The sequence below is a fragment of the Mauremys mutica genome, chromosome 19 (assembly GCF_020497125.1).
Source record: "Mauremys mutica isolate MM-2020 ecotype Southern chromosome 19, ASM2049712v1, whole genome shotgun sequence".
NCBI lineage: Eukaryota > Metazoa > Chordata > Testudines > Geoemydidae > Mauremys > Mauremys mutica.
This window is the reverse complement of record NC_059090.1, coordinates 9,207,952-9,228,981: the sequence shown is the minus strand read 5'-3', so window position 1 is coordinate 9,228,981 and position 21,030 is coordinate 9,207,952. Positions and strand designations below refer to the sequence as shown.

Below are 21,030 nucleotides of genomic sequence, written 5' to 3'. Positions count from 1 at the left end.
CCTTAAGCAAATTACTTAACCTCTCCAGGCCTCACTTTCCCCATCTGTACAACCTGGCTAATGGCACCCACTGTTTGTAAACTGCTGTGAGAGCTGCAGAGGAAGTGCATTATAGGTACTAATTGTTTGTTATTCCATAGTGTACTATAGTGTAATGTAAAATGGATGCACAACAGAGAAGAGCAGATAATGTCGTTATCTAGCAGATTCGACTATCTTCATCTGCAAGTTTGCAAAGCCCAAACTGGATAGTCTGGAGCAGTACTATTTGTGCCAACATAAGGTATTGTTGGACTGATAAGCTGTCACTATTAAAGTCCTCATTCACTTGTGGATATCCTATAGTGATATCTGAGAGATCGCCATTCTTGCTTATTGAAAATATAGAGAGAGATTGTATTGTCTTATATCTTTAATATGGCATTTTATAGCCAAAGCTGACATTTTTTATCGTGCTTTCTGAACTCACACTTGTGGGAAGGGAATGTTCCCTTTTTCCTTTGTTCTTTTAAATGTGCATTTTGTTTATACCCTGATAACGTTTAACTTTTTTGTGCTTGGAATTTTTTGAGTATGTTCTCCTCTCAGTGCGGAGTAATTCCCATGACCATTAGTGGGTGTTACATACACAGAAATCCCCATTCGTTGATGAGAGAACCGTTGCCATTACTGAAGTGGTATTTGACAGCTCAATATTTCTAAGTTTAAAAGGGTGTGGGTTGGGTGATTTACTTGTTTGACATGAGTGGCAATGCCTTTCAGAATATATTTTATAGGAACGGTGAACCTGAAAAAGCTCAGTGGTTAGGTGTGTTCCGGGGCACTTACTTTCACCCTGTCACTTGAACACTGATAGTTTTCTGGTTGTATAGTCTGGGCCAGAAACTTCACCTGGTATAAATCAACAAAGCTCCATTGACATGGGGGGAATTATGATAATTGATACCAGCTGAAACCTGGACCTGGAAGTGTGTACAAGTGAAAGGTGCCCTGTTGACAGTCTCCTAGAAGCCACAGAGATGTGGGCAATGTGCCTGCCACTCATGTGCTTGCTTCTGACCTGGAGAGACCGTTTCTGGTTAGTTCAGCCTTTGCACCCGCTCTGTAGCCACATGGTTTTAAAGCCCTGGGCTGGGCTTATTTCATTTCCACCAACCTTTTGCTTGTTATTGTCCATTGTTCAGAACTACCTAGTGGGGATGTGGAGTGGGATTCCTACCTCCAAATTCTGCCTGGTTTATGGCAGATAAGCGGCACTGCTGGGCTGTATTATTTCATTTTGGACCCATACGCCTCTGGCTACTCTCCCCACTCCTCATCAATGCACAGAGCTCAGAGGAAGGGTAAAAATTCATTGACAAACCCTCCACAGCTGTAACAGTAACATAATATCAGAGCTGAGCACATCAGGCAACTGCCCAAGGGGTTGGGTTGGCTGAGGTGCAGCCATACCCTATTCTTGCCCCATTCCAAGGGAAATTCCTGGTGCTGCAATAAATTTTGCTGAAGCCCTGTTTAAAGAGGATGCTAAGTCTTTTTTTAAAGACATGAGGATTTCAGTAATGAAGCAGCTGTAACCTTGGAATAAATCCCTCATATGACCACTCATGCAGTGTCCATTGGGATGCTGTTCCTAGACAGTGCTCTGTCATAAATCAGAGGAAGTATTTGCTTTGAGAAAATGCTGCTGTTTAAACTAGCGAGTAAGGGCCAGATCCTCAGCTAATGTAAATGGGCTTAACTGCAGTGCACTGTGTTATTTGTGTGGTAGTAGCACCCAGGAGCCACAGTGATGGACGAGGACCCAGCTGTGTTAGGCAAACACAGAACAAAAAAAGGGTCTCTGCCCCCAAAGAACATGCAGTGTAAGTAACCAAGGGAATGATGCCCATTTACACCAGTTGGAGTTTTGGCCCTATATCTATACAATTGAATTAAAGAAAGCAAGATGGCTTGCACGTTAAGACAGATTTGTTATAATCTAAGATGATTGACTGTGCTCCCTTGTTCTTTATGACTCGGATGAAATCCTAGTACCTCAGGAGTACCTTAAACACAGATCAGAGATAATGCTGGGAATTATAGACCGAGGATTTGTCTACATGGAGAAATAGCCTGGAATAGGTACTGCAGAATGGCTGTTCCACGCTAGCTCCCTGTGTGCGCACGCTTATTCTGCACTGAGAGTGTCCACACGGAGCTAGACCACTTTAAATGTAACACCCTCACTTAGTTTGCAATAGCTTCGGCATCTCAATAGGCCTGATTCATTACTGCTGTACCTGTTGCCTTATGTCTTAGTTTACTGGGGAGTCCATTGACTTCGTGGAGAAGGGCCCCAGGGATGATACGGAGTCTGAATAGAGACCACTGTCTCTTGTGTACCTTTTAGTTTCTTGTCTGAGGGTGCATGGACACAACTGAACACTTGTAACCGAGAGCATTTTGCAGAGAGAATAGGACAAAGCATTGTCCTGGCTTTTACAAGGGGGTTGGGGAAACGGACACAGCTGTTCGTAGGTGTCTGGGGAAGAACGTTTGAGGAGTAGGCACTTTATGGCAGCGCCGAGTGCTGTCATATTAAAATCTGAAGATGAGATTGTCAAGGGCAGCTAGGTGCCTCACTCCCAGTGAAAATCAGTGGAAGAGAGGCCCCCTTCTCTCATCTGTGTCTCACCCTGAATCTCAAGAGACTTACACCTCCAAGCATCCAGTCCCACTGGGTCCTTCTCAGGGCAGCCTGGGTTTGGAACTGGCAACGTTATGTTATGCCTTTTTAGCTGCTGCTGAAAACTGGCCCTGAGCATGCACCGGTGCCTACCTGCCTTTCCGATGTCACCCACAAGCCTCCACTGACGTTTACTTTGCCGTAAGCCATATCTGCAGTGCCCTGGGGAAATCTCCTCTGGCACTTCCGAACAGCCAGATGTTGGTTACAGTTAAATCATCAAAAATATTAACCACTGCAGTAGACAATAGTATTATGTAGTTCACCTCTGTGACAGTTACAGATGGGTGGATCTCGTTGGAACCTTGCAACAAACCTGCAAACTACATGGGGCGGGGGAGGGGGGGAGGGAAGGGGTGTAAAAATTCTTTTGAATTCCCAGATTTCCTCCTTCCCACCAGTAATGTAAACCCTTATTTTCCCCACAAGTCATTCCACCAATTTTTTCCCCAGCTACAGGGAAGCCTGTTCTATGTGTTCTGGAGGAAGAATCCTCAAAGCTAGACCGTGTTCACCTTATGTAGAAAGATAAGGTGGGTGAGGTAATACCTTTTATTGTACCAACTTCTGTTGGTCAGAGAGACAAGCTTTTGAGCCACACAGAGCTCTTCTTCCGGTCTGGGAAAGGAACTCTGAGCATCACAGCTAAATACAAGGTGGAACAGATTGTTCAGCATGAGTAGTTAGCTTGTCTCTCTCACCAACCTCATGTTGATGCCTAAATAACTAGGGAAGTTCTTGAGAACCGGAAAAAAGCTAACGTTCTGAAATCCTTGGCTGGACAGTGCAATAGAAGGGAAAAGCATGCTAGGTACGTGATAAATTAGAACAATAATACTCTGTCCCAAGGAAAGAGGCAAGCTAACAGCTTCTAGATTCAGCATTTGTAATGTGCTACTATACAAGGGACCAGGGGCGGCTCTACGTTTTTGGCCGCCCCAAGCAGTCATGCGCGGGAGGCGCCACGGAGTCGCGGGAGCAGCGGACCTCCCGCGGGCATGACTGCAGAGGGACCGCTGGTCCCGCGTGGCTTGGCTGGACCTCCCGCGGCTGCGGACGGTTCGCGGGTCCGGCGGCTCCGCCTGAACTGCCGCAGTCATGCCTGCGGGAGGTCCAGCCGAGCCGCGGGACGAGCGCCCCCTCCGCAGTCATGCCTGCGGCAGGTCCAGTCGTCCCGGGGCTCCGGTGGACCTCCCGCAGGCATGACTGCGGCAGGTCCACCGGCCCAGCCTGCCGCCCCCCCCGGCCGCAGGGGACGCCCCCTCGATTTTGCCGCCCTAGGCACCAGCTTGTTTTGCTGGTGCCTAGAGCCGCCCCTACAAGGGACCCTCAAGTGATACACAGCCAGCAACTTCCTTTTTGGAAGGCTGTGTGTCTCACCTCTGCATTGCATCTTCACATTCAGTGGTCCGGAGAACATGACTCCAAAATTATCCAAGACCTGTTTTTCTCAGCCCAGCAGCCCAAAGCAGTAAGGCCCAGATTTTTTTTTTTTAAATATATTCAGGTGCCTAATAGGATTTTCAAAAGCATGTAGGCACCTAGTTCCCATTGGGTGTTAGGCATCTAGGTGCTTCTGGAAATCCTGTTAGGTGTCTAAATATGTTTAAACATCTGGGCCCTAAGTCATAAAAACAAACAAAGAAACCCCCCCAGAATAACAAAACCCCACACCCCTGCAACTACTCAGATTCATTTGGAAAGAGGTGAAGCAGTATCCTGCTTTGTTCCAGCCCACCACAGCCCCTGGTGCAAATCAAGAATATTCTTTGTGCACCTTTTTCCCCTGCTCGGAAAGATCTTGCTCTGTTAACAAATCTGTACTTTCCCTGTTTAAAAACGGCATCTATTCCTGTGCAATTATTTTGGCTAGTCTCCACTGACGTTTCTGTTTATCAAACACAGGATTTCTGTAAACTGTTTGCATTTTTTAAAACGTAATTCAATAAAAGCAGAATCTGCTTAGAAAAGGGTTTTTTTTTGTCCTTTAATTATACTGTCGGGTGTCTGTCTTCAAACCACCATGCAACCAAGAGCTCTAGACTCTGTAGTTTCTTATTCTGACCTTTGTCATGGACTCCTTGTGTGATGGGCAAATCAGTAAAGGCGAAATGCTGCTGTCCTCACACAGGTTTTATTCCATCTTGCTATGGGAGTTTGCCTGAGTAAAGAGGAGTAACAATTTAAAGACTTGAGGAATCGTTCCTTAATTTCTCTGGGCCTCCGTCTTCTTACCTGCAAAACACCTTAGTTATAATGATACTTAGGTGGGGAGAGAAGTTGTGAGGCATCATTAATATGTGTAATTAGCTCCTATTGATTTTCAGAGCAATTTAGGTGCCTTTTGAAAGTCTATCCTACTATGACTTTTTTTTTATTTGAAAACCCTTTGGTCATCTTGGTCCCTTTAGTGTGTGGCTTTACTAAAGGCTGAAAATCTGACACAAAATAGTAAACCTAGCCCACCGCCAGGTAGCTAATTGCATGTCTTAAAAATAAAGAGCATTTAGCAGTGTAGTCTTGATAATATCAAACTAAAAGGAAATTGCATTCAACAACAACCCCCCAAATAAATGTTCGAGATCCTTAGTGTGGAACGCTCCTCACTGAAATCTACCAGGTTCTTGTCTTACTCTTGGAGTGTCTTATGTTTATTAGAGTGGGCTCTCTAGTCCCTTCCCCCGTTCCTCTGACCTCTTAGCTGCTGATTATTTTTTCTTTTTTTGAGACAACCAGACGAGGCCAGCTCTGTAGCACTCCTACCCACTGACGCTGTCAGCCCTTCACCTTTCACATGCTCAGGCTCCATTACAGAGCTAGAGACATGACTGATATTAAATAACAAGCATCATTAATAAAGTCGATGTAGCCAACATCTGACTCTCGTTAAGGGGAAAGTGTTGAAAAAACACATCCCAGGTTGGTCATGATTTATAGCCTGGGTCTGCTATTCTTCATGAGCACTGGGGAAAGCTTTTGAGAAGGACCAGACCACGAACTACTTAAGGAAACTGTGTATGGACACACACAAGCTGAAAGGGTCAAATCAGACAAATTAAAAGGAGATGGGGAAGGGCCCTTTATTCATCTACTCCCTGTTGTAGGCCACCTAGGCAGGCATGGTGGGGATACATGTTTATATTCCCATTGAAACTGTTGACTGTGTCTGAAAAAGCATGACTGGGAATGCTATTGGCTAGACAGTGGGAAAACATATTATATTAAGGAGGTTTATGTCCCAGTAGTTTGTCTTAAGGGAGATCTGGCATTTTTAGATCTAGTAGGTTTCAGGCTGGAGGTGATAATAGAAGGCAATAACTCACCAAAGAGCTATGGTTTAGCAGAGAGATGACAAAGGTACCATTGTTACCTCAAGGAATAATCTAGCGGTTTGCCACTGGACTGTAGCAGATGTGGGGATCTCTTTCAGTTCTCCTTCCCCATTCACTCGCCCTCCCTCCCTCCCTGGTAACATGTATGTATGTCCATTCTAATGGAGTACGTTCTGCTCTCACATCACTTTGCTGCTGCAAATTTTAATAATGGGACTTTCAGGCTTACACATATTAAAAGGGTTGCTTCTGCTTCCAGAAGAGTCTGGTTCCAGTTTCCAATGTCTTTTACACCAGTGTACGCACTTGAGTGACTTGACTGGAGTCCCTCCAGATTTGTACCAGTGTAACTGTGTTCAGGAGCTGTTCCATATTCTTTCTGGAGATTTGAAGAAAGGAGTTTGTCCTGTGGACTAACAGGAGCATTATTTCTTCCATTTCATTTGGAAATGGAAATCCTCTTAATAATGGGCATTGATATTTTATCTTTTACTACCATCTTTATAAATCCCAATGCCCCAAATAAGAACAGGAGTATTTGTTGAAAGTGTAAGACTATTAAGGCTGATCACACACCAGTTGTAGTCTGAATCAAAGCAGTTAATAATCATTTCATACTGTAGTAAAAGCCAGTGGAGTCCTGGTTCTATTCCCAGGCCTGTTCACACTGACATTCTGGGGCCTTCCAGTGGCTCAGGCTTGACATCTCTAAATTGGGGATAATTATTCTTTCCATCCTTTGAAGAGCACTGTGAGATCTATGAGAAGCACGGTGTACATGGTGAGTATAATTATCTAGAGACGGCTCCTTACTCCTGGAAGTAGTACAACTGAAGCCAAGAGACTAATTATGTGAACAGGAATGCTTTGCACTTGTAGAGCACTTTCCATCCGCAGGTTTTAAAGCACTTTAGAAGAGTGGTCAGTATTGTTACCCTGATTTTACAGATGGTGACACTGAGGCACAGAGATGGGAAGTGACTTGGCCAGGGCCCTACAACAGATTGGAGACAGGTTGAGAACCGCCTAGGTCTCCTGGCACCCCCTTCCCATCAGCCGTTCCCCTGACTGGTGTGCAATGCACTGGACCGTACTGAAATTTTGGAAACTGAGGACTGCAACTTTGGAGCTGCTGGTTGTTGAGAGATAGAATCCTCTTATTTCCTGTTCTCTCAAGACCATTTGTGTTAAATGAAGAGTCCATGGCTCTGGAATTTTCTCACCCTCCATTTACTGTATCCCAAATACATCTCTACCCCAATATAACATGACCCGATATAACACAAATTCAGATATAACGCGGTAAAGCAGCGCTCCGGGTGGGGGTGGGGGGCAGGGCTGTGCACTCCGGTAGATCAAAGCAAGTTCGCTAAAATGCAGTTTCACCTGTAACACGGTAAGATTTTTTTGGCTCCCGAGGACAGCATTATATCGGGGTAGACGTGTATCAGCTTTGGAGTAATCCTTCAGGGCAGAAACCCAGAGCCTTGATCCACTGACTTCAAAGGACTTATGCCGATTTGCACTTGGCCTTTAGTTTCCCTTCTGTTTTTGAATTTAGATTCTCTCTGTGTCCTGTACCTGTCTGTCTGTGCATGTGCGCACGCTGTAGGGACCGAAAAGTGGGCAGAGACATTGGGAAGTTTTTCTTTTTGCAGAATTTGTGGTTTATTGGTGACATGTGACCCTTGTATAAACACTGGCCTGACTGTCCTCTCACTTCCACTGGTGTAAACCATGGGTTTAAACCGGTCGTAACCGAGAGGGGAGAATCATGTCCACTGTGTTTGCTTTTAGTGAGGTGATGAGGAGCTCTCAGATTTGAGAGGCTGGAAGCACTGAACAGGTAAAATTCATATATTTTAAAATAATCATTATACAATTATGCTGATACTTAAGCCGTCTGAGGTGTGTAAAGAGGGAATAACTTCACAAGGCATAGCTCCACTGAAATTGAGAGAGCCCCCAATCTACACTAGCTAAAAGGGTGTGGGCCAGACCTTCAATCTATGATCAAGTATAGCAATCTTTTAGATCAAAACCAGCAGGCTTATATCTTGCCCCAGGGATACAGACTCTGTGATCTGTTACATTTCCGTTTCTTGAGAAACGCTGATCCTATCCCGCATCTGATATGTCATGTCATTTCTTTCCATCGTGTAGCATTATTTTGCACGGCACACATACGGCGAGAGGGGGGAGAGAATGGTGCATAAGGAGTGGTAGTGGGATAATCATGTTGAGACATTATGGAGACAGACTGGGTGCCATGTGATACTCTGGTACAGTATAATGGTCATTATCTCAATTATTTATCCTCCCTCCTGGAATATTTCTAAAACAAATCCAACCATGTGTTTTGAAGTTGGATTTTGTAGAGTAAAATCACAACTCCTTACTCAAAATGTAGTTGGAAACCCCCCCCCCCCACCTAACGCACCGACTAGGAATACAAGAGAAATAAACGATGGTGCCACGCTGCAACAGATGATGAATGTATGCAGACCTGGAAGGAGTCTCTTCAGGAATTCCAGTTCAGAGAGCATGTAAGATTTGCCACAATGAATTCAGTGTTGAATGTGAAATGATGATGTGAGATCCTCCTAGCTGGCTTTAATAATGCAAAAGGCATTCTCCTTGATCGGAAAACTCGACCTTATGGGCTCCATTTTTTGATTCAATGAGGTTTTTTTGGATCAGACTCTCTAAATACTTAATTTCATAGTAAGTGGATACAGAAAATATGTATTTGCTTGATTCCTCCCATTCCCCCACCCCACCCTAAGTACTGGATACAGTCCCCTGGTAGTAAACAGATTCAACATTAGACTAGAGTTCTAGAAGCTGTCTTGCTGTTTTGTTTAATCTAAGTATGTTTTGAGTGTACATATAGTAATAATACTTAGCGTTTATCTAGCCCAGGGATCGGCAACCTTTGGCGAGCGGCCCGCCAAGGTCAGCACCTTCGTGGGCCGGGCCGGTTTGTTTACCTGCTGCATCCACAGGTTCGGCCAATTCCGGCTCCCACTGGCCGTGGTTCACCGCCCCAGGCCAACGGGGGCTGCGGGAAGTGACATGGGCCAAGGGATGTACTGGCCACCGCTTCCTGCAGCCCCCATTGGCCTGGAGCGGCGAAACGCAGCCAGTGGGAGCCGCGATCGGCTGAACCTGCGGACGCGGCAGGGAAACAAACCAGCCCGGCCCGCCAGGGTGCTTACCCGGGTGGGCCGCGGGCCAAAGGTTGCCGATCCCTGATCTAGCACTTCATTTTTTGAAAGCGCGGTCTGTAGGTTGCTTAGGTTAAGTTATAACGCAAGGGTTTGCCATTTTGCATTTGTAGAACAATTTGCCTTTGCAGCATAGGCGGCTGCTTTGTGCATCCTGAGAAGTGGGTCGGATGTAAAAAGTTCGCACGTAGTTCTGAACTTTCATACAGTTCAGGGGGGGTTCAGACCCATGTCGAGCTCCCTCTCAGCAACCTATGACCTAAGAGTTGCTGACCTTCCCTTGCTCCTTTGTAAGAACAGCTCAAGATCCTCTAGTCTGCGCCAAAATAAAGTAACTATTAAGTTTAACAAATAAGACCGTATTCTTTGAGCACTATATATTGTACTTTAAATCTTTCTTGATTTGTCCTTGTTTTCATTAATTAACATTACATTTCTTTGGTGGGTGCGTCGGTGGACGCAAACCATAACCAAATGCCTGCATGAGCTTATTACTGCGACTCTTCTGCTTCTTCATCCCCATCCCACGTTATCCTTAATTATCATCACTCCTTGTGTCAGTTTGAAAATGAACCTCATGCCCTGCAAATAGACGTGCTCATGTGGAGTCAGAGAGGCTCCGTGAGCGCGTAGGGCTCTGCACGAACATAGTTAATTGCAGAATCAGGACCATAGTTTGTAAACTCCTTCTGGCACAGGTTGTAGGCCTGATTCTCCCCCGTCAATTTGGTGAAATTGAACCATGCGCAGAGGGGCAGTACGAGCCCCATGTACCAGATGAGTTCTCAGGTGGTACATCCATCTCCTGCTCTGCACAGGAGTGAATTTCAGACAGAACAAGTCAGTCCCACTGAAATCAATGGGAGTTAATAGTATCTTTGGACAGGGAAAGGGGAGAACAGGGCTCCTTATTTTATTTGTTCTGTAATGCATCTGGTACCCGTTTTGGCTCTGTGAAATGATGGGTTTGTTCAATCTTTTCTTCCTGGGCGGATGAGCAAGATCAAAAGCATGTAGCCAATCTACACACAGATCGTTCCTGCTTTACACGCCACAAACAGTTCCGAACCAAACAAGCCTCACCCCTTCTGTTCCATTTTGTGATAACACACTTAAGGCATTCGCATATGCATGAGCCAGTTTGTGCCGGGGGAAAATAAAATGTTGCCCAGTACTTGGAATGAAATTCTTGAAACCAAATCTGCCTGAGGAGTCAGATGTTCAGTTTGCAGGTGGCCATTAGAAATTTAGGGGCCAAGGGGAGTTTAAGCAGCTTTAAAAAAAAATCCCTCTGCAGAATTTCAGTGGCATTGATAGACTGAAGAGGAAGAACTTCCTAGGACGCTTTGTGTGCGTTTGGAGACTCGTTGCTGTTAGGGCCTGATGCATCTGCTTAGATTGTAAGCTCTCTGGAGCAGGGACCAGTTTTTGTTCTGTGTAGTATACAGCACCTGGCACTGTGGGGTTCTGCCCTGTAACTGAGGTTTCTCCATGCTACCGCAATACACGTAATAAATAATAATAATAATCCAGTGGACGTCAATGGAGCCGAAAACTCCAGATTTATTTCTGGATCTGTTTTGGAATGAGGGATATGAGAGTAGCAACCGATTCATAACAATCAACCGGTTACTGTATTATATTATATTATTATATTATTATCTATAATATTCCATGTTGCTCAGCTCACTTTTTTTTCCTTTTAAAACTGCTGCATTGTAGAAGCTGAATGAGCTAATCTGTTCTCCAGAGGGATTGGGAGACTTTCTGGTAGCCTGTAATGTAAAACAAAGAGTTGCTCCCAACCTGTGGGGAAAATGGGTGACAGAGGATAAAACACTGACCAAAGACATTCTCAGCTGAAGAAGAGAACCCCGTGGATACAGTCTGAAACAATAGCTCCGAGAGGTGTGAACTGCTTTGTTCATCTCAGTGGGTGTTCTCATTTGCCCCTCATCCCATTTAGTACACCCACTCGCACACAGGATCAGGGAGGAGAGGGGCTGAGACCTGCCCCATTCCCTACCCTTTAGGGGCAGAGTCTCCCCAGATCCCAGCCCGCCCAGAGGCGGGAAGGAGAGCCGTAGAGCACTTAAAATAGTCACCATTTCAACAGAAAGCATTGCTCAGCAAACCAAACCCACAAATTCTAAGAAACCGTTGAAATGAAAACCAGGGGTAAATGCAGTCACGGCGTTTAGATAAGTGATGTTCTTTATATCGGGCGATCATTATAAACCACACTCGCAGCCCCTTACGTTTCTGTTTGTTCTTTAGAGTGGACGCGGCAGAAAATCTGGTGACCGTCATCCAGTGTCTAGTGGCTCCTGTATAGTAAAGTGAGAGATGAATTGCTTTGTGAATGATACCTAGGGCTGCTTCAGATCTGGTGCCTGACCCAGCACCTGCTGAAGGCAATGAGTATTTCCACTGGCTTCATGGACATTGCAGTAGGCCCAGATGTGTGTGTGTGTGTGTGTGTGTGTGTGTACGTGTACATACAGTGGTCTCACTTTTTCATGGAATCCTAGAAATGAGGCTGGATTTCTTCCAGGTGGAGGAGGATTCCCTGTACTTAAAATGGGGAATGCCCCTAAAATCATCAATCTCTCTCAAAACAGAAGCAACTTCTGAAGTGTGAGCAGTGTCTGCCGCAACGCTGCAGATATTTAATAGCTGCAGGTGGTATAAGTAGTCTATGTGCTGGTGCCAGCCATGTAAATACATTGTGAAACCAGGTGACTATTTATCATGCACCATAGACCTCCTCATCTACAGTCTGCCTATTTCTACATCTCAGGAGCTAATTTGAACCTTCCAAACCTCTTAGCAGCTTCAGATCTTATGGAGATTTCATTTACGTTTAGCATGGCTGTGGCCACTAACTTGTGCAATGGCATTTAATATTTAATTTTTTTGGTCTATAATTGCCCCATAAGCATTATTTCTTAGTCTTGTGAAATCAATGTTTGCATGGACACAGAGTGACAGGAGACTGCAGATTAAGAGCTGTTCAAATAAATTAATAAAACACTTGTACCCCTTCTCTTTTCTAGAATGCATGAATTGCACAAGACTAGCTGATATGACTGAGAGGCTAAACACTCTGGAAGCCAAGGTAAGCACATGGAACGTGTTTTAAAGGGGAAAAAAATAGTGACTTTAGTGCTGGGGAAGAGGTGCTGAAAAGACAATCCACCAAACAGGTGCAGAATGAGCAAAAACAACATACATTACTTCACCACACTGCCCCACTCCTATCACGCAACCCTGTTTTGTAATGACCACCTCTTAGAGCAGAGGTGGGCAAACTATGGCCTGCAGGCCACATCCAGCCCGCGGGACCCTCCTGCCCAGCCCCTGAGCTCTGGCCCTGGGAGGCTCGCCGCTGGCCCCTCCTTCGCCTCAGCTTGCTCCGCCACTAGTGCAGTGCTGTGGGCGGCGAGCTCCTGGAGCAGTGCAGCTGCAGAGCTGGGGCCTGGGCTGGTCTCTGTGCTGCGTGGTGGCGGTGTGGCCCAACTTCAGCCGGGCAGCGCCGCCAGCCACCGGTGCTCCAGGCAGTGCGGTAAGGGGGCAGGGAGCAGGTGGGGTTGGATAGAGGGCAGGGGAGTTCGGGGTGGTGGATAGGGGTCGGGGCAGTCAGATGGCAGGGAACAGGGGGGTTGAAGGGGGCAGTCAGGAAGGAGTGGGGGTTGGATGGGGCAGCGGTAGGCAGTCAGGGCAGGGGTTCTGGGGCGGTCAGGGAGAAGGGGTGGTTGGATGGGGCAGGGGTCCGGGGGGGCAGTCAGGAATGAGAGGAAGGGATGGATGGGGTGGCAGGGGGCCAGCAGGGGTGGGGGTTCCGGGGGTGGTCAAGGGACAGGGAGCAGTGGGGGGTAGATGGGGCAGGGGTCTGGGGGGGGCATCAGGGCAGGGATAGGGGGCGGGGGCCGGGCCACGCCTGGCTGTTTGAGGACACACAGCCTCCCCTAACCGGCCCTCCATACAACTTCCGAAACCCGATGTGGCCCTCAGGCCAAAAAGTTTGCCCACCCCTGTCTTACAGTATGTCTACACTGCAATTGGGACAGCATGTGTATGCAGACCTGAGCTAGCTCACTAGAAATATGTGTAGCTGCAGCACTGTTGTTTTCAGCAAGAAGCTTGATCGACGCTAGTTTGGGGATGCCTACCCATGCTGCAGTTGTACCTCCCAATTGCTGTGTAGATGTACCTGCAGATGGGAGGTTAGGTCAGTTTCCATTGTTTAGCATCTCTGCTGAGGCTGATAACACTTGCCACTAGAACAGAACCAAAGATCAGCAGATGTAATCAGACTGTATGTGATACCCTTAAGGACAAAAAGCCTAAAGCAAATGTCCACATTCAACCCACAGTTGGACTGTGGTTCTATTTGTAAACGATGGTTAATGTTAATGGAAATAACGGCTCATTACTCTTGATGAGAAAGTGTCCATCTGAACCCCTAGGGTTTTATTCTTTGCATTCAAGAAATACGAGGGCAAATTTATACTGGATTCAGCTCTATAACAATGGGATGTAAATCAGCAGAGAATTAAACCTCTGAAAGCAAATAGGTTCTGAGTGTGAGCTCCAATATTAAAAAACGCAGAAGAAACTCCATCCATACAGTCAGTAGACAAGATGGAGGAACAGCTTGTGTATTTCCTGTGTTATAAAATCTAAATCAGAGGCAATCCAACTCAGTGAAAAAGGGCAGCGATCTGAGCTTTGAGGCTGTCCTTTTGTGATTGTCTCCCATCATTCTTCTCTTTAGTCTTTCAACTCTTTTTACTGCTTCTCTGCTGCTCCCGTCTCTCCAAATCCCTCTTTCACTTCGCTGCTTCAACAGCAGCAAATAAGAGTGTATGGGCTTTTCCAGTTAGAACGTACACATCTCTTACTCAGGTATGGAGGCCCTTCGTAAGGTCTAGGCACCATATATGTGTCTCGCTGCACAATAGTGATGAGTGGCAGCTTCTGTTTGCAGATTTGCCTATTAGGGATTGTCGACACTTGAAGGTAATTCAGATTAAGGTAGTGTGTGAATTTGAAGTGCACTTGCTATTCCAGAATAACGCCATGTAATAGCAAGCCCTAAGTCTCGCATTATATTTGTTGATGTAACTGCAACAGTGTTAGGATCTTCACCTACTTTGCATTGATTTGGTGTTCCATATTTTTCATCCACTGTGCTAATGCACAATTATTTGTGCACGTGTTCAAATCTGCATTCCTCCTTTTATCCTTTTCCAAAATGTTAGGAGGATTTGATGCACCACACACTGTTGAAAACCTTTCACAGGTGGAATTCAGTATTGTGTTTTTTTGTTAAATTGTTTTAATGTGTACCCACCAAGCGTCATAAAGATAGCTCCCATAAGCAGAGTCAGTTAATTCCCTTTGATCTTCGGTTCCTTCTGTGACAGTCCATTCCTGTTTGTCAGATATAGCGCTCGGATCTCCTTAATGCGTGTGCAGCTAATGGTTATCAGTGATCTGTCATAGGAATTCAGGGAATCTCCTGGGGGGTGGGGGAGGAGGATGGGATGTGGGATGGTTTTACAGACAATACATGATTTGCTGATAATTGGGGAATTGTGTCTGACGTGAAGTGAAATGAGTGACGCTTTCTGGAACTCCCTCAGAGACATGTGGGGTTGTATTTCACCATGAGAAAAATAAGAAAAACATTCCAGGGAGTTGAATTCCTCAAATGAAAACAATGGTCATGGTGTAAGGGAAGATTCTGTTTTCAATTCAAAGATGAGCTGAATATTTTTTTTTGATGCAGTAAGTACAGGCAGGCTGTGTTCCTTGGCAGTGAAGAGCAGGAGGTGTTATAAGAGGAAAGATGACTCTCCTCTTTTAACTACCCACAATGGGTGTGATCCAAAGCTCAAAGAAACCAAATGACAGACGCCCACTGACGTCATCTGGCTTTTGCATCCGTTGCAGCCCCAGCACTGTCAGGAGTTTGTATACCTCACTCCCCAGAAAATAAAAAATCTAGGACTCACTTAAGGCCCTTGCACCGAAAGCACCATTAGATTAGTAAGGAAGGTGCAGTGCCTGAGCAGAGGTGGTTTGTGCCGTTATGCTAACGGACTGAATGAGCTGGGTGCTGGGCTCAGTTAAACTACTGTAAATCAAGGCTGGGATTGTCAAAGGAGGAGTTGGGTGCCTAACTCCCTTAGGATCCGTTGACTGTCCCTGCCCAAGAGTGAAACTGCAGTGGAGTCTGTTGATAGGCAGATGTGAAACTGGATTAAGACAGAGGAAATTTTCAGTGCCTTCGTGGACAAAGGTGGCAGTGAGTTCACATGTAGCAACACTAACAGCTCAGCACACAGATGTTTAGTAAGTGCTGGCAGCAACATTGTATTTGCCTACTGCATGAAAGCACTAGTGAGAGAAGGAGCTGCCAGGGTCCCTTTCCACCCCTTGTAAGCTTGGCTGTAATTTGTCTATAGATGGACAAAACTATCATGCTGTCCCATTAGAGAATTCTTGGACTTGAAGCCTTCAGGCTGTGACCTGAACTGAAGTTAAGAGAGAGGAGTTGAGATTTCAGCCAAAGTACATAGCATGCTAATGGCTAGCCCTGTGGATCGTCTGACATTGTTAGCATGGAGGTGGATGCATGAGAAGTCCAGTGCCAAGGTGTAGCCTGCTGTCCCATTTAGAAGGTATTCAAAGGATTTTGGTAATATCTGAGTCCCAACCAAAGCCATCAGAACAACACCTTCCTTCCCCTTTCCTTTCGAGTGCTGAGTTTTGGATAGTTCAGAGTAGATAGATAATAGTTTCCTGCCAAAAGAACTGCATTCTTGTTTTGGAATCTTGAGGAAAGCTGTGACCTTCCAAGTAGCTGGACAGTCTGTTGAATAAACAGAAAGAACAAAACCCTTGACTAGCTGGGGGAGTCGGTGACATTTCAGCAGCGTTGATTCGTCTCTGCTCAGTTGATCTTGGGCATCACACATTGCATCTTTGTGTATTTTGGTGCTACTGTGTTTTGCAGTCCCAGGCACCTTGTAATGCTGAGCAAGCTCTGCCTTTCAAGGCTTGTCTAGCCTGGAGGAGGAGCGCGGTGATTCTCTATTTTAGCTACATGGTTTTAAAATGAGCATTTGTGTGTGACATCTCTTCACGTTGGTTGGAAGACTTGAGTTTTCAGCACAGTGCTCCTGTAACTAGATCTTAACTCAGTTATATTTTACTGGATTGTGAAAGCAAAAGAAACCTGGGTAATTAGACAGTTTGGAGAGACTATTTATTTTATGTGAATGGCTTCTTTCAGATTTTTCACCATTTCACCACAATGACAGCTTGAAGCGACATCACCACGTATTGATGTAACACAATGGCCTTGTCTTAAAATATTACATTCCATCATGACATTGTGACACAACAGGAAAATGGCTGAAGGAAACTCCATCCCAATGGCAAAGGGAGACCGAGAAATGGGGAATAACCCCTGATTTTGGTTAATCTCTGTGAATGTTATTCCTTTGCTCTTTGCGTCTGTTCACTCTCCAGGAGTGGTGACTTGGCACCTAATCCACCTACCATGGGCCTGATGCTGCTTTTACTTATGCTGATTTTACACCAGTTTAACTTCATTGGTTTCAGTAGTGTTATTCCAGATTTACACTGCTAGGAGAGCAGAATCAGGTCGCATACGAGGGGCCTCTTGAAGCCAGTGGATGGGTCCCCATCGAGTCCAGCACTAGATGGAAGAAGAAGTTGATGAGAAACTATTCTGGAGACAAGCCAAGAGATGCTGTGTGTCAACATGGACAGCACTGCAACAGGTCACTTGCCCAGCACTGCAAAAAGTAGAAGTCTTTTGGCAGCAGGCGTTTAAGAGTGGAATGATGTAGAAGTCTGAGCTAGTCTGAGTTTTGCTATGTACTCCTGAAAAGGGTTTGCAAAAGATGAGGCGGCTTTTTATACTCCTATGAATAGGGCTCAGCCAGTTATCTTCCTGGACTTGGCCTCGCTCTTCCTTTTAGAGATGGCAGAACTGAATCGGAAGAAGTAAAAACCTCTCTGAACCTCCATTCCCTGCTGAATCTGAAATGAACTTCTGTTGCGGTTCAGAAAAATGGGGGTTAACTGTTTATTTTTGTGTCCCTCTGAACTTGGTTTTGGCCAGAAACAGAAGCACCCAAGTACTACAAAAGAGGCTGGTGTCACTGTATTTTTTGCTAGTGCAGAGGCAGAGATAACAGGACATCTCTCAAAAGGCTGTTCTGAGATTTTTAGCGTGATTTGAATGATCTTTTGGGCTTGGGTGGCTTGGCACGGGAGCCAGACTTCTGCTTTAGCCTCAGGCTTAAGGGAGATTAGCTCAGTGCTCGGGGTGGGGGGGACTGTCCGGAACTGGCTGAGATCTGGAATTTATCTGCTGCTTTGCTTTCCCCTGTATTCTGCCCAGATCTTCTCTTCCTCACCCTTGACTCTGCCTGCAGCGTAGGAGAGCTGCTTATTGCCAATATGCCTGTCTCACCCATGATTAGTGCTCCCTTCCCTGTCTGACGTGTGGCCAGAGGTGGGTATGGGGTGGGGGTGTGTGTGTGTGTGTAACAGAGAGCGCTCCCCTGGCCAGCATTTGGCTCCCTTCTCTAGCCATGTGTCCCTGGCAGAGAAGAGCAAGGAGGATCCAAGTGACTAATGGAGAGGAGCGGACTGGTGATGTGGAACCACTGACAGGACCTGGAGGAACTGCAGACAGCAGTTCCTCTATCACTCACACCTCCTTCTCTTTCCTTTACTTCCCACCGTGCTTCACCATGGCCATCTCTCACTTCATCTTTATCTTTCCCCACTTCCCTTGGGTTCTCAGAAATCTCCTTTCACCAGCATTGGCTTTAGGGAGCTCCCTCTGATGCTCTGATTTCTTCTCTTCCCTCGCTTTTTCACTGCCTGCATAGCATGTGAAACATACTGAGTGGAAGCACAGCTGGGTGCCAGGCAAAGCAAAACTCACCAACGTAGGAAGTTTTGCTTTACAACTGAACTATGCAAGAAAATCTGAGCTGGAAAGCAGAGGGAGTTGCCAGAGCCAGTGTGGGAGAGATGACACACGTTGGGCAGCAAAAAGGTCACTTTGACCTGACTCCTCTCTTTCAGACTTACCTGGAACAAATGGGGAAAAAGTCTTAACTCTTTGGGAGTCACTTATCGCTCACTGCAGCATTCGCAAGGTGGGCGACATCTCCTTGGGAGGAGGAATCGCTGTTCACGGCCTTTAATCTTATATGGAAGATGGCTAGATCTCCAAGCAGCTTTAGAAGTTACTCCATTGCTGTGTTTATGCTATAGCTGAAGGACTATTTGTGTGTGTGTGTGTGTGTGTGTGTGTGTGTTGAAAACTTTGGGATAATTAATTAGGTTATTTGTTACAAACCAAAACCAACAAATATGTGGGTGTTGCATTGGCACAAGGGAGACACTTGCAATGAAGCAATGACTGTAAATCAAGTAAAGGTCACTCATGAATAGCTGCTGATAGAGTTTCAGCACAGCATGGCTGCCGTGAGCTCATGGAATGGGAATGGATAAGATCAGCTGTCTCAAACTGGCCGGTGCTTCAGAGACCGACCCAAAGGGGTGAGGCCCCTGACCTCTACTGTTTCTAATTTGCGTAACTGGCCAAGATGCACAGAGCCAAGGTCAAGTGGCAGAGCTAGTGTGCAGCTATCTGGCTTTGAATGTTTTGTGTACTTGGGTGGATGCTTCTTGGATGGGCTGTGATCACCACTAATGTGCTAGTCACATGAGCAAACGACCGCTTTCTTTAGCATGTCCAGGTAATGGGGAGAAGCCACAAAAAAGCCCAACAGAGCATTAAGGGTACAGAAAGATGGTTTATTCCCCATTCCATTTATCGGACAGTAAGTGAGGGGACTTGGGGTCAGCAGTAGAGCAAAGTTCTGTGGGTCTGCGGAACCTATAGAAGTAACTAAAGTTTATACCATCGTTCACTTTGTAAGAGATGCCTTCAGTTCACCCCGCATGTTGGATTGATGTTAGAGGTAGCAAAAATATCCCACTGATTCTGTAATGAGGGATGTGTGGATTGTCACCAGGTGTAAATAACCAAGAAACAAACATGGGAGTCATTAAGGCAAAATGGTTAGATGCTATCTGAGGGTGAGAGCGAGCATGAGGTAGACTTCGCTCATTTTCTCAAAATGCCTTATCAGTGGCACTGGTCCAGAATGGTCACGTTTAGCATCGTGACCATGCAGAGGAAGAGTTGTGTAAAATGATGTCAGGTTAGGTTGCTTTCCTCGCTTCCTACTTCAGCTCGGATTTATGCTGTGCGTGGTCTAGAGATGGGTGACCACCTCACTTTGCTAACTCTTAGCCCACTCAAATGGAAGACTGTAAGGCTGAGAGTATTAGAACTCTGGATTGGAACTCAGCACACCTGGGTTCTATTTCGTGTCTCTGCCATTGGCCTGTTGGATGACCTTGGGCAAGTCATTTCCTCATCTGTAAAATGGGGATAATGATACTTCCCTTCCTTTGTAAAGCACTTTGTGTTCTACTGATGACAAACACTATATGCGAGGTAGGTGGTATTCCTTTTTTTATGTGTTGTAGGTTTGAAAGTTTGACTCATGCTCGGGTATCGTGTTCCCGATCTGTTTAGTGCAGATTAAAGAAAGGATCCAAGGAAGAGGAGAAAAAACAGGGTGCAGGAGAATCAAAACGGGGCAAGGTGTATAATTGCAGAATGGGTGGTGAAAGGAAGCAGAGAGCGGAGAAAATTCTAAAACTAACAGATGCAGTAGGCCTGGCTTAACTCACACTTAATCTGGTTTTACACCATTGTGGGACCATTTGACCTCAGCGGAGGTACTCCTACTTTACATCTGTAGGAGACCAGATTCCAATTGTGCCAGACCAGCCTTTTGGGAGTGGGGTTTCTTTTACCCCTAACACATAGTACAGGCTTTCCACTAGCTAGAAGAACATTGAGCCGGAATGCTGCCGTCAACTGCACCAGTGTAAATTTTGATTAAATCCCTTAAGTCTAAAGGGTGTAAAACTGGATTGAGTGAGAGCAGAATCCAGCTCTATGCAGGTTTATTGCCTCCTTTGAATTCAGTATTCTCTTTTTGTAAGGCATGCAGACAACTTACATCTGTATTATCACATAAAAAGGTCCCATTTGTTTTATTCTGCTATACACCCATATCTTTTCACAAACTCTATCCAAGGGTTATGGATCGTGTGATATTAATCTCATCTTTTGGTAATTGTTCAAATGCAATATTTGATCTGAGTCGATATAACCCATTCTTATCTCCTGACACTACTTTTAAGAAATCTGTGGCGTTTCACAGTGATTTAAATGCAAAGAGATACGTTACAAATCCTGTGTCTGACTGATTCATTGTGTGATTGATAAATGATCTGCATATTTTCTGCATGAAAACAGTCCTCGTAAGGCGATACCCTGCCCAGAAGTCTGCGAAAGGTTAAAGGAAATTTTTTAAACATGTATAGACTTTAGACCAATACACTGTTGTTTTTTCTCTGCTACATGAAATCCACCCTATTTATTTAGAATAGAATATCACACTCCACTTTTATAACCCAATCTTTTTTTAATTACTAGGTACAATTATGTGGAGCCATAGTAACAAAAAACAATGACAATTACACTACAGATGTTAAAGTGCTCTTGACCTGTTCCGAGGGGGGATAGATTTAAGAAATGCAT

The 21,030-nt window shown here is 45.5% G+C and overlaps 1 protein-coding gene across 5 annotated transcripts in view; it reads left to right on the top strand.

The window, feature by feature from the left end:
- COL26A1 (collagen type XXVI alpha 1 chain) overlaps nucleotides 1–21,030 on the top strand; it is a 224,745-nt gene that overhangs the window by 157,960 nt on the left and 45,755 nt on the right. For all 5 annotated transcript variants that reach the window (XM_044993587.1, XM_044993585.1, XM_044993586.1 and 2 more), the window contains exon 4: nucleotides 12,344–12,405. In XM_044993587.1, coding sequence (XP_044849522.1) covers nucleotides 12,344–12,405 — 62 coding nt within the window. The remainder of the gene's footprint in view (nucleotides 1–12,343; nucleotides 12,406–21,030) is intronic.